The sequence below is a fragment of the Gadus macrocephalus genome, chromosome 17, assembly GCF_031168955.1.
Source record: "Gadus macrocephalus chromosome 17, ASM3116895v1".
NCBI lineage: Eukaryota > Metazoa > Chordata > Actinopteri > Gadiformes > Gadidae > Gadus > Gadus macrocephalus.
Window position 1 is genome coordinate 15015548 of NC_082398.1, and position 15149 is coordinate 15030696.

Here is a 15149-nt window from a genome sequence, read left to right on the forward strand (position 1 = left end):
CAACCTCCTCTGGCTTCCAATCAATGCCAGCTCAGAATTGAAGGTGCTACTTACCTTTAAGTAGTATTAGCTCCATCCTCCCTGAAGGACTTGTTTATTCTTTATTGTGCTCCTGGGAGGAGCTGGCCATCTTTCAACCCCAAAAGTTACAAATGAGCAGGAAACAGAATGTTCTCCTGCTGAGCGCCATATCTGTGGAACAGTCGGGCTGTAATCAATAAGGCTAAATTGGCGGAAAATTTGAAATCCAAACTTGAAACATACATCTTCACTATCTCATTTGTCTCCAGTGTCCCTAATCTCACATTAGAATCGGGACCTAGAGGGAGGCCAACTTGGATAGTACACTCTTTACGAATAATACGACTGGTCTGCACAATCTGTCTTGCCTCGCTATCGGGTCAGCAGTCCACACTCGGCGACTAGGAACATGTCCACTCACGTAGACGTGAATGACGTTCACCAGGTATATTTGCATAAGATCTCTTGCATAAGGTATATTTGCTGTAATCATTTCTACTGGAACTAACCATTTCAAACAACGCTTCAAGCCTGCGTTTACCTGGTTGATGCAAAAGGAATTGCTGCTGTCGTAAATAGCACAATGTCTGATTGATCCGTTATGAGGAATGGGCAGTTTGATTCTTACCATTGGCTTTTGTCACCGTAGTCGTCAGTGATTGTATGATAATCATAGCCGACTTCACGGCAATCTTATACGACTTCAGCCCCCATCATTTAAATTGACCTATGAATCGGTGGGTTTGTCGGCTAGTGGGTAGGAGCCTTAATGTTGAGCCAGCACAAGCTTAGCCCTGCTGCCGATAGGTACTAGATTAGAGGGTCCTTACCCATGTACCCATCCCCAGGCTGTGAACCACCCCTGACTGCTACCAGCATGCTAACCAACAAACACTCCATCACCATGGACAATGATAACAATAATGTATTTAAAATATTTGCTTGTAATACTACTATGTAAGTCAATTCTAGTACCAATTGCACTTCTAATGATCCCCTGTAGGAGGGATCTCCCAGTCTGCGTTCCTAAAGAGCTTTTCTTCTCTTTCTGGGAATAGGGTAAAGGGATTTGATAAATGTATGGCCTGAATGGTCCTTTTAGAATGTGCCTGGGACTAAGAGATATTCAATTGACTTGACATGAATTGACTTGGCTTCTTACATATGTATCTGAAACAGCATTATGGATGTATTTGAAATATATTCATTTCGGATATCCTTTTGCCATTGGGCAGAAAGTGGGCACAGACTTAAATTAAATGAAAAAGTTCCCGTGCTTGTTAAATATCTCAAGACTGTCATTATATCAATAATTGAATGAATGAAGTGAAACCACAGACTTTGTTCCAGGCACCCCATTTGCAGATATGCTTAATATTCAGCACTTTGACAAGGTATCCAACTAGCTTTGTGCTACTACACACTGACACAAAGGATGCCCTTTAGCACAATAGCACAGCAGTGTAAACAATTCATGACAGGCGTTCCCACTAGAATAGATGTGCTGCTCCTTCTAACACACAATGCTAAGAGGATGTGTAAAACTAAATCTTGATGGAATTCTTTTAACTTTTAAGATTTCTTTGGGATTTTACCTGGTAGATGATATTTTTGGTCTATATTTCTGTGAATCAAATGTAATGCTATTTTAAAAGGTAGAGACAGACACAAAAAATAAATAAGTGAATCCATCTTCCATGACACACGTCACATTTAATCTATTCATCAAACTGCCATGCTAGTCTGGCAAGTACATTTATCATCGACTGAGCCTATTGTCTGGCATCTCTCCTCTGATGTTGCTGCCATATCGAGAAGATAAATAGCTTGTAAGATACAAGCCTTTCCACTGCACAAACCCGCTTTGTGTGTCAGGTTCAGTTCATCTATTTCTGAAGTGTTCGGAAGTTCAGAAATAGACGGCACGTTCTGCATCGACAGACTTTGGGTGTCGCACATTCTAATCTCAGAACCATCACAACTCACTCTGTGGACAAATACCACACAATTAAACAGAGACTTGCCAGGATGCTCACACAGTCTGCATTCAGCAGAAAGACACCGTGCTGTTGTCCCCTTTAAATAGGCCATGGACAGTCCTGCTCTGACGCCATTGTGTCAGCGCTGGTTTGACGGGCAGCCTTTACCTCCAACCAGACCGGCCTCTCGGAGAACAGCCCCCTGCCCGCCCTCCCCCAATACATTATCATCTGCTCGATTGGTTCAGTTGAGGGCCAATCAATAACCCAGACTTGTTAGCAGTCCAGTCCAGTACCGTTATCCACAAACCCCCCTTAGCGATAGCAGCCCTCATGACTGCAGCAATCAGGGGTGGAGGCAGAACATGGCCACCTCACTAATGAATGTTAACGGTGCAGCAGCTTATAAGGAGGCTGTAATGTCATGCGTAGGAGAGAAGATAATACGCAACATTATTATGTGTAGAGCGAAAGCCTCGGAAGGATGTGTGTAATCACACAACAGAGCCATCCATATTGATTCAGTGATTTAAGTAGCCGTAAGTGTATCGTCATTATCATGGAGGGGTGAACTACTCTATCAGAGGAAGAGGTCCCTCCTCTCTATGGTATTGTGCGACCATGAACTCACATTTCATCTGATATCGCTCTCTCTCTCTCTCTCTCTCTCTCTCTCTCTCTCTCTCTCTCTCTCTCTCTCTCTCTCTCTCTCTCTCTCTCTCTCTCTCTCTCTCCCCCCCCCTCTCTGTCTATGTCTCTCTCTCTGCAGGACCTTGGAGGGGGGAGTCCTCCCGCGAGGAACTGGAAGGGAATAGCCATCGCTCTGCTGGTCATCCTGGTGGTCTGCTCCCTCATAATCATGTCAGTCATCCTCCTCACCCCAGGTAACCCACGGCAACCCCCATCGAGCCGCCACTGTATCCATATCCGTTGTACGGTCTCCATCTTCTCTTCCATTCCTGTGCATATATTTGATTCACTTCCCCTCACACACTCTTACTTACTTACTCACTTACTCTAACACACATACACACAAACACACAAACACACACACACACACACGTGTTTTTAACCAGATTTTCAGCGCTAGTGAAACACATTTGCTGCCATAACACCACTGTGTGATTTCCCCAGCACTCTGCCGCTGTCCTTCTGTCCTTCTGCATGCTCCTCCACAACAATACTTTGCGCCGGGTACACTTTTGACAGGCAACACATAAACACCATTTGACTGTCAATCTACACCTGTTTCAATTTCCGCTGCACAGCTCTTCCTCTCTCCCTATGATGGGACAATTATGCAAATGACAAAATATCAAATATTCTACCGGCACTATGGAAGATCTTTCTCCAGGGTCGGGCTTTGCCGCTGACGGCGTGGAGACACTTCATGTGATGCGGTAATGGCTTCCATCCCCCCTGCTACCTGCCTGCTCAAATAGCACTGGTGAAACAAGGGCAGAGGGAGACCCACGGTGAACGCTCTCTCTGGCTCTCTTTCCTTTTTTAATCAGTCTGCGGCCAGAGAAGTGATAATGGAAACATAAGGATGTGCAAAAATAGACCGATGCGTCAGGGAGATGGAGGGAGAAGGAAACAAGAGAGACGCTGTGAAGAACTTAATGGCGGACAGAGGTCCGGGATTGAGGACAGCTGGGCTCATACAGTTAGGAGGATGAAAAGTTGTTGCATTTCATAAGGTGGTCATGATGGCGATTCATTGTTTGAGGTCTTTTTGGGACCTGTGAATCCTAGAACCAGGGGGCTGCCGTAAAGGCTGTGTGCTTCCTTTAACCAATTCAATAGCTGTGTGTGTATCTGATAAACACAGGGAACAGTTAACACACATGTGCACAAAACACACACACACACATACACACCTTAAACAGCATATAGCCCAAACATACACAAACATACTCACCCTTGAATGTACACAAACTGATGCACGGACAACCATGACACAAACATCTTCCAAAACACACACACACACGCACACACTTGACGCCTTGTGTCCTGGTGGCTCGGGAGAATATCTCATGTTAATGAACGGAGGCAGCGGAGTGTGTGAGCAGTAATTAACCCCCGGGACTGCAGCGGTGTTCATGCATGTGCAAGCCCCGCAACAGACTGAGAAGGCCTTTACACCCCCAGCCACATCCTTCTCCACCCTTCGTCCACAGTCCGAACCGCCCGGCTGTGTGCTTCAACATCAACATCACATCATCATTATCATCATCACCATCCGACAGCGGTGCCGTCAACAGTTACAAAGTCACAACTCTGTCTGTCTGTCTGTCTGTCTGTCTGTCTGTCTGTCTGTCTGTCTGTCTGTCTGTCTGTCTGTCTGTCTGTCTGTCTCTCTCTCTCGCGTGCGCTCTCTCTCTCTCGCACTCTCTCTCTCTCTCTCATGTATTTGTATGCCGCTATGCACACCAAACACATACAGAATCTCATACACAAACACACACACATTAGCATATGTAGCCATGCAGTTCAATTGATGCACAAACAAACACATCATGACACAAACGTCCAACAATATCCAGAAAGACACACACTCTCATAAATACAGAAACAATGACATTTATGAACTACGAATTCAATTACAGTTTTTCTCAGTCGCTTTGGTACATTTCTCAGATCAGAATTGAAATTTGCAAAACACTAAGTGCATTCCTCAAAAAAATTCATACAAATAGCAAAACACCATGGATTTCATGCAAAAGCCAGTCTCTTAGTCAAAATTCTTAGTTAGTTTCTCAAAAGTAAATATCTGTGTCAATGAACATGTCAGTGCCATTGTCATGCCAAATTTGTACCGGCTGCCAAATTTGTACCGGGCGCGTCATCCATACGTAATCCATTCCAAACCTGCCTGGCAACAGATGATCGCGTTGTCCGTTGCCTGGCAACGGACGATCGCGTCGAATGACATGAAAGGTTCCCGAACATTCGCGAACCTTCAAGCTCGTTCATTCGCACTAGTCCGTTATCTGTATTGTGCTATTTCGTCCTTGACCTGCTTTCAACACTCAGTTTACTTGCTAAATTTGATTAAACAATTAAATACAATACAAATATAAAGTAAAAACAAGTGTTATCTAGCGATCCGTTTTCTGTATTATGTTATTTCGTCTTTGGCAACATGAGCGCGAATGTTTTTTGAAACCCGCTTTAAACACTCAGTTTACTAGCTAAATTTGATTAAACAATTCAGTACAATACAAATATAAAGTAAAAACAAGTGTTATCTAGCCATCCGTTATCTGTATTATGTTATTTCGTCTTTGGCAACATGAGCGCAAATGTTTTTTTGAAACCTGCCCGGCAATGGACAACCCTTACGTAATCAGTTGTCCGTTGCCTGGCAACGGACAACTGTTGACGTGCCCGGTACAAATTTGGCAGCCGGTACAAATTTGGCATGACACCATCACAATGACAAGTCCTTGTGTCATTGTGTACGGAGAAGACAGTCAAATTGCTTAGTCATGTTGTCAATATAACAGTGTACTGATGTAAACTATGGCTGAAGTTTTGAAGACAATTATTGTAAATTGTAAGTTACACCTTAGTGTATGTGGGAGATTCATTGCAAGAGACTGGACAAGATTCACATTTACGCTTTGACTGTTTGTACTGTAATTTGTTGACAGACCATGTCATTGCTAGAAATGTGAACATAGGAAAATCTCCTTAGAGTAAACTGTACATGCATTGCTGTAGGAATTACAGTGCAGTCTTCCTACACCTCCTGACGTTCCTGTCTGTTGGGCCACAAATTCTCATTCTCACGCAGCCTCACTCCTCTTCCTCTTCTTCTTCTCTCTGGCTGTTGACCCTGTCCAATTCCTTGTCCTTCCATTGTCAGACAATGTAACATTGTGCTGTGCTCCAGCTATATATATATACTTGCCAGTTCATGGTTCAGGCGATGCACCTTTGAGCTATTTCAGTAAACTGGTTTATCGTTGGTTGATCTAACACTTCACACATTTCCCTTCTTTAGAGAGGGTCAAGATTCACCTGGTAGCAATTTACCAATTCAGGACAGATTTAGAAAAATTCAATTTCAATTCTGATCTGAGAAATGTACCAAAGCGACTGACAAAAACTGTAAAAGAGCAAACAAGAGTATCACACTTGTCTAAAGTTTATCGTTATCATTATCTTCAATGTTGATGCCCAACTTGTACGCATCGATCAGCATGTCACTGGTGGACCGCGAGACGTGGCATTAAAACTTGACTGAATATAGCTCCCAGTATTGTCATTGACATCTGAAAGCCTCACCTTGACCTTGGGATGGAGGGGCTTGTCAAACTAACTAAATTTTAAATTCACACCAATTCCCGGCAGTTCCTGGTAGCTTTCTGCCCACCAACAGTCATGGACCTGAAATCCAGGGCATCAACAGTGCTGTTAACTGACGAAAAATCCTACTTTTCATACAGTGCACTATTGTAGTGTTCCGTCAATGTCTAATAGCTTCATGATGCTCATAAAACGCCTTCAGCAATAGAAAGGTCATTCCCACTGTAGGTCATTAACACTAATGGAAGAGGATCTGCCATTTGCTCAAGAGCACTAGTAGCTGACACATAAGGGTTATTTCCTTATTACCCAATGATTACATCCAGTGTGTGCTAGTTTATGGCCTCGCTATACTGCAATCACATACGGCGGCATGAGGAAAATACTGAAACAGGAGGGAACAAAAAAGGCTTTCAAATCAACTGTCAGATAAAAATACAACGTGGACTTTCGTCGATATACAAGTAATTAAGCTCCCTCCCACTTTTCTTGCTGCTATATCTCTCCCAACTCCCCCTTCAAATCACTATAAGCTTGTTTTATAACTGACAGCAGAGCAGTCTCTCTCTCACTCTCTGCTGGGGGTCAGCTCAGGGGAGTGTAATGGCCTTGAAGAGATTCTGGAGAAATGTCACCCAGGGATGAAATATTGATGGAGAGAAAAGCCTTGTCCTTGTGTCTCTTCCCTTTGCCCTGGAGCAAGGCACAGGAGTCACACAGCATACCTGCTGATGCAGAGACACACCACCAGAGACACAATAACACAAACACACACACACACACACACACACACACACACACACACACACACACACACACACACACACACACACACACACACACACACACAAAGGAGTGAGAGGGAAGACTTAGGAGATAGTTCAATCACTGGCTTCTCCTAGCTAATTGTTGAGGTGTCCCTGAGCAAGACTCCTAAACTCGACTGCTTCTGACGCGCTGGCTCTCGCCCTCTGTGTTTAAATATGGGCAAGAATGGGTGAATGTTAGGCAGTATTGTACAGCGCTTTGAGTGGCCACTGCTTAGAAAAGCCCTCTATAAATGCAGTCCATTTATAGGTGGCAGGACCCACAGGCAGACACACACCACTGGAGACACAACAACACACACACTCATGGATGAGGAGGCAGATTTAGGAGCTAAGAGGCAAGATACACATGCAGCATGCAGACCGCAATAGATAAAGCAGACCTAGCAGTCAGGAGCATGAACTATGAACTAGGAGCTAGCATCCAACAACTCTCAAATTCACTGGCACTTAATGTTGTGCGTTAAGGTCTCTCACCCTCAGCACAAGAGCCCCTCACAATCCATTCCTTATTTCAGCGAATAAGAAATCGGCATACGGCCGGATAGAAGGCAGCAAATAAATCAAGACCCACTCATTTCCATAATCAGATCCTGGGAAAAGCTTGGCTCAGACCAAATGTATGACAACCCACTGTTTAGGCAGCGCTTTTGATAGGCTTCTTGATAGAGAGAGGGCATGAGAATATGTCCTCTGCATGTTTTCCAACAAACTTTCTTCTCCTTTCACGGAACAGACCGTATTCATGTCAGGACTTCGTTTGCGTCAACAAAGAAGTGTTTCTTTATTTTTACATTTCACCCAATATTCTTAAACAATCAGTGTTGACCGAGTGGATGTGAAGCATGTCTGTGTGCTGCAGTCAGCGACTTATGAATAATGGATGAAATGAATACGGAGAGCCTTGTGTTCAGGAGGCCCACGCTTCGTAACTGTTTATTCAAAAACAGCCAGGTGTTATTTGGTTTGGGGATAATTCTGTTTGTTCGAGCTACAATATAACATCTATGACAAGCCAAGAAAACCCAGCCCCACAAACAACCTATAAGCCCCTTTCCCTAAGCACGTAGCCCATATCTCCATGCCAAGACTTAGCAGAGCTCACCCCCACTGCATCCTAGTACGGGGATGAAGGAAAATCCTCAAACGATCGCCCCAACCACACAACACCACCCCCACCTCCACCCACTCTGAACAGGGCCAATGGAGCTATCGCCAGATGAGGCAATTAACAGACAGTCACCAGAGATTTGGGTGGTGGCTGATCCAGTTGACTCACCAACACACACACACACACACACACACACACACACACACACACACACACACACACACACACACACACACACACACACACACACACACACACACACACACACACACACTCACACACACACACACACACACACACACACAAACACACCAACACACACACACACACACACAAACACCTCTCACACACAGAAACACACACACACACACACACACACATACGCACAAGCACAGACACAGGTTTGGCAGCAAATCGCTGAAGTCCAGTCGGTCCTTCTTGTGTCCTTCTGAGCCGCCCATTTATCTTAGCGATGTCTCTGGGCTGGACCTCGGGATTACGGACCGCGAAGAATTGCTTTCCCACAGAAACGGTAATAATACAAAAGTCATAGCTAATTGTTCTCACCGCTAACCCAAAACCATAACACATAACAAAACAAAACACTCCACAGAAAGATAAGCAACAGAACAGTCAAGTGCTCTGTGTGACAGTTGAACTGTCACACAGACGGTAAAGCATGGGCCCATTTATGGTAATGAAACCTCACTAATTAGACCCTTTAGGGACAAACACAGGTGTCACTCGTAACACTAACTATAGGTCAGCTACTTTACTTTAGAATCCAGGGAGCAGGTAGTCTTAACTAGTGAAGACTACCTATGCCCTGGTACATAAAAGCAGTAGGCCCATCATTTTTAGAACATCTGTTTTTCTCCTACGATGATGCCTCTTTGAAAGAGGGTCAATCCACCAATCTGATGTAGTACCAGAAATAAATTCACCATGACCGTGGTGGCGTTTCTTTACAATACACGCAAAATTGATTGCATGCTTTCCTTAGAAGTGCACATATTTCTGCTTTTACCTTTACTCCCTATGTATCGTTACTTGTGATCGTTAACTGATGTTTCAGAGATTGGGGAATCAGGGCAGTTCTCAGCTCCACTGGTCGGGCCATTGGAGGCCATTGCCTCAGGTCATCAATGTCAGGCAAACCCAACCGCCCATGCAGCTGTCACAGCAGTCACACTGAGTCACTACAACTCGCTACCGCAGGGAGTCTGGCTGCTGCAATATGACCAAACATAGGCCGCGGCGGCTGTGTATAGCTGAGGCTAATACAACTCATCGACCCAGAGCAGCCATTAGCTTCTGTTAGCCAAGCTCTAATTCCACCATGTTTACAAACAAGGAGCAGGCGAGGGTTCATGAGGTCACTCACCGTTGATCCATTTAGCTTCCGGGTCATGGATCACAAACTCCGCTCGGAACAGGTCCTCCACGGTGAGTTTGGTGTCGCTCCCGGCCTGGCTGTCCGCTGTGAAACAAAAAGGGCATTGTTTACAATGGGATAAATGAACAGTAATAACAGTAATCGCATTATTCAGGCTTTTTTGTTATTTTTGCTTAATTCTTCAAGGGATGTGTGAATATGATATTTGGTATACACTGTGTTAATATTGTCAGCATCTTTGAATTTCATTGTAGGTTGCAAAAGATAATACATGAGCTTGAGTCTATCGGTGAGATGGTTTTTTGGCAATGTCCTGGGATTGGCCCTTAACACTGTGGACGGACCTGTCTCTGCTCACCTTCACAAGCTTCAGAGCTCAATGGAATAGCATGAGCAATAGCCATTGTAATAATGGAAGTGCATCACACAATCTACACATGGATCTGCTATTGCACATGTTATAAATCAAACTTGGTTTTACATTACATACACAACTCGTAATACATTATCTTTCACGTTTGAATGAATGCGACATGCTTTCTTCCGTCCTAGTAAATTTGCTGGAAAACTGTGGGGCAATGCTACCTTTGCATTTTAGTATCTCCAAGGCATATGGAAAAGGTGCATGAATGCACAAGTATGAAAACACACACATATAAATACATACACAAACACCCATGCACAGACAAATACAAAAACAGATAAAGTCAAACAGAACAGCCCACTTATCATACAAACACACACACACACAGATAATAAAGACAAACATTATAAAAAACATATGTGCATAAACAAAAGAAAGCACCCACACACACATTTAAAATAGAGAGGTACAGTTATGGGCAAAGGTCTATTTAGTATTGCAAAATATGATCTGCCATGCTTTGAGCCATCGAAGCAACCTTTACAAATCAATTTTAATTATGAATGTAGAGTAATTAGTAGACAGAGACTGTGTTAAGCTATCAGTCAGCTGTGTCTGAATGGGACATCTGCCAGTAGGAGAACAGAGGGACCAAACTGTGTTGAATGTCAGCTGTGGTGCCCCTCCTTGATAAGGCTGTGCGGGAGTGTGCATAAACAACAGCCAGTCCACGTCAAAGTAGGCGCTGCATTCTCAAGGGGAATGGTGCGGTTGTTTAAGCAGCCGCCTGCGGCCATTTTGGATACAAGTAGCAGCGTTTTATTACAAATTGATTTTCTTTTGTATAGGGAGTGAGATTGCCTTTTGTGATCGTTTGAGAAATAACGATTTACCCACCATTGACTGATGTTTTACGGGATAGCATGGGCCATACATAAAATAGATGGATGAAAATTATAACTATAATAATAATTTATACATTTTTATATGTATTATTAACTATTGTTACTGTCCTTAATGGTATAAGCAATTGTATAGCAATAATATGAATTTTATCGAAACAGCCACTAGAATTTTTGATAAAAAACCAATCAAAAGTAAATATATTACAAAAAATAGCATCAAAAGGAATAGGGATGACGGTGTTAGTAAAAGTTATAAGCTGTATAAGTACTATCTGTGGCTACCTGTTGTGTTTGTACTGGATATTATTTATTTTCTTGATGGCCCAAATCTCAACCTCTGACTCGTCAAAGGTTTCCAAAATGTTCACACATATATGTATCCCTGTAACTGTAAGATAGATCTCCAAAATGTTGGAGATCTAAGAGATAAGAGCCAAAAGGGGGCGCTACAATCTTCTTAAATCAACCACAGGTCTGAATGAGCCAGAAGTTACTTTTTCTACCGGTAGATGTAGAATAATAGTAGCAGTAGTGGTGTGCTGTTGCTGTGGTATTACAACTAGTTTCATTAGTAGGTGTACATTATTTAAGTATACCACATGTTGCACACAGGCTATCGCGGTAAAAGCCTGCAGTCTTGTGCGTTATGTTTGAAGTCGTCAATCAAGGACGCCGATAGCCTATGGTGTAATTATTAATGGGCAAATGTCATTCAGTTTAAGAACTTTGAGAATGTAAATGTTGAACATAAATTACCACAATACAAAGGAGCTTCACAGTTCTACACCGATCAATATAGCATGCCTATACCAGAACTTTGAAAACTGAGACACCCTATTGGTGTCTCAGTTGTCTGTGTTTGTCACTCACTATTTTGGTGACCTTGTAGACTTTCCCTTGCTCCCCTTTCCTAGCTGCCTCTTTTGCATGACTTGCAAGCTCTTCTAGATATGCCCGCTTGTCTACTCTAGCTTTCCTTCACACTGCTTTGTTTGTTTCTTGGAACTGTTTCCTGTATTTTTCCTTTAGCCGTTCAGACTTTGTTTAATTTACTATCTTCTTTAAGGCCCTTCTATTTTCTATTGTTTGCCATTTGTTATCACTTATCCTTTCTTCTTCTCCTTGTGCTTTTATCCAAGGCAGGCATCACCGGTCTTCACATAGGCTGCTTTGGTCTGTTCCCACATCGTGTTGATATCATCTGATTTTGGCTCTGTATGATCCAACATATCTGCTAATGCCGGAAATCTGTTCTTTAGTTGAAGCACAAAATAACCTGTGACCTTGGTGTCATGTAGCTTTTCAACATCAAATTGCTTTCTGGCTGTCTTTCTGCTCCCTGTGTTCCTAAGCTTTACTCTCAGCATAGCTGTGACCAGGTGATGGTCGCTACCAACGTCAGCTCCTCGTTTGACCTTGACATCAAGCATGAGTGTCTCCAGGTGCCATTTATCAGCTATTTGATTTTTATCCATTCCATTTGGAGGGTTCTATGTTAGTTATTGAATGTCCTTGTGTTGGAACAGGGTAACCCCGATGACGAGGTTGTGAATGGTGCAGAACTCGGCTAACCTTCCCTTCCCATCGCCCTGTCATGTTCTTTGACGCTGTTTCCCACCTTGGCGTTTAGGTCCACCATCACTATCCTCATGTCGTGTCTGGGTGTAGTTTCCAATAAAGCCTGAAGTTGTTAGTAGAATTCATCCTTCAAGTCTTCATCGCTGTAATTTGTTGGAGCATAGCACTGGATGATAGTTGTGTATATTTTGCTTCCCACTTAGCCTAATCTTCCTGAGCCTACTGATGACAGGATTCCACTCTATCAAGCTCTTCTCTACTCCTTTCTTCAAAATGATGGCTACTCCTTCCCTATGTTGGTGGTCATCCCTCTCTGATTACAGCACTGTTTCCCCTGTGCTTGTTGTAAGTCTCCCTGATCCTGTCCATATGCTTTCACTTAAACATAATATAACAATAGTGTATCTTTTCATCTCTGATGTCACTTGTGCTGATTTGACTGTATCGTGCATTTTTCTTACATTCCAAAATCCTATCTTAGTCTTAAGTTTGTCATTCAGAACTTGCGACTACCTGCGACTGGTTTTCTTTCGTCTTACACCAATGGCACTCATCCTAGCACCTGACAGTAGCCCTGGAAGTCCATCATGCCCAGTAGTGTTGATTCCTTTTGTTGCTGTTTCCGTAACATGCTTGTTTTTACAAGACAGAGTTGTTAGCCCTGTGCTCAACCCCCAACCTGGAGGACCAGTGGATTGCTCTTTCTCTGGCCTCTACCGTTTGACCGGTCCAGCATGGGGGGCCCTACCAGGAGTTAAATCTCCTTCTGGCATAGCTCTCGGGGTCATTGAGGCACACAAGGGTTAGTTGCCTCCTATAACTGAAATTAACAAACCTGGCTTTGTCAATCGGTAAGATATGTCTACCTTTATTGAGCATCAGGGCAATTTAGAAATGACTTGTGTTAACTACAGGACAAACTGAAATTGTCTCTGTGACTGGACATGATGATGGGCGTCTACATCTAAGAATGAGATTATGGCGTATACTTGACCAAAAATGATGGGTGGCCAATCGATCGGTGGATCACTAGTTGATAAAGATATAGCATACTGGTAATGGAGACCGTACAACGGATATGGATAGGGTGGAGGCTGGATGGGGGTTGCCGTGGGTTACCTGGGGTAAGGAGGATGACTGACATGGTTATGAGGGAGCAGACCACCAGGATGACCAGCAGAGCGATGGCTATTCCCTTCCAGTTCCTCGCGGGAGGACTCCCCCCTCCAAGGTCCTGCAGAGAGAGAGACATAGACAGAGAGAGAGAGAGAGAGAGAGAGAGAGAGAGAGAGAGAGAGAGAGAGAGAGAGAGAGAGAGAGAGAGAGAGAGAGAGAGAGAGAGAGAGAGAGAGAGAGAGAGAGAGCCAGAGAGAGAGAGAGAGAGAGAGAGAGAGAGAGAGAGAGAGAGAAAAGGCAGGTGTGATGGAAAGGAAGCATAAGAAAGAGAGGGGGGAAAGCAGAAGAGAAAATGTAAATATTGTGTCTGCTAAAAATAATCCCTGGGAGTCATAGAGACTTCAAGACAGTGAGGTTGTTTTAACATCTAAGAAAGAACGGATTGCTAAACATTTCTTCGTGTACTTCTGACTGGAAGATGGACCGATGTGTGAAGTGCTCACGAGTGGCGATTTGTCCAAAAAAGAGTTTGAATCTGTTTTCAGTATATTGTATGAGCAGGAAGTGATATGCAAAGTAAGCTGAGAGCCACCAGAGGTCTTGTGCTGATCCATGAGGAACACAATGCATTGAGAAGGAAACAAGGGCACAAAAAAATACAAAAACAAATACTTATTTGGCTAAAAGCGGCCATTTGAATCACATTGGAGGGGTGGGGGGCTTTGCTGGTCAAACAAGGCGGACAGAAAGGCAGTAGAGGGTGTTCAGCAGGCGAGGCGACCACTGAGTAAATATAAGATATGATCTGAGTGAAATGGCTTTCCAGAGATGGTCGGGTGAGGCGTTGGCCAGCAACTCAATCTGGAGTAGCCAGTATTAAGGGGACTTAAACAGTGGCTCTCCACACATCTGCTGCCTCTGATAAGGTGAGCTGAGCCCCCTCCCATCTATCTCCCCCTCCCTCTCTCCCCCTCCAATACCATAGAAATGTATTCTCTCCATATCGCCTCCTGGCCTCAATTACCCACAAAGCCCTTCAGGTGCAGTGCAGAGATTACTGGTCACAGAGACACTCCTGCGCTGCTATTGGCCCGAGGACACGTGGGGTGCCAGTCGACAGCCAGTTGGAACCACATCTAGCTTTCTTAACATTTCAAAGTTCCGATGTCTTTTGCATCGTCATTTAGGATACGTAGCTCGGTGGATGAAACAGTGGTAACTAATGAATAATGAATAATTTATATTAAATCAAGAGGGTGTCGCCTGATTTCATTCTAAAACCACAGTGGTTTCAGTTTTACGAGGAAAGTATATTTTATGCTAACTAACACAATTATATTCACTCTATCCAGACAACGTCCACTGTGGCATAACTGAGTCAATTTGACCACCACCTCATTTAGAATGGTTAACTCACTTATAACCCAATCCAACATTCACACACACACACACACACACACACACACACACACACACACACACACACACACACACACACACACACACACACACACACACACACACACACACACACACAC

General features: G+C 43.7%; 1 protein-coding gene across 1 annotated transcript in view; it reads right to left on the reverse strand.

Annotated features, from left to right (window-relative positions):
• Nucleotides 1-15149, reverse strand: part of LOC132475756 (inactive dipeptidyl peptidase 10-like) — a 234101-nt gene that overhangs the window by 86058 nt on the left and 132894 nt on the right. The window contains exons 2-3 of the mRNA XM_060077059.1: nt 13615-13729; nt 9637-9732 (exon numbers count right to left, since the gene is read on the reverse strand). Of these exons, the coding sequence (XP_059933042.1) occupies nt 9637-9732; nt 13615-13729 (211 nt within the window). The remainder of the gene's footprint in view (nt 1-9636; nt 9733-13614; nt 13730-15149) is intronic.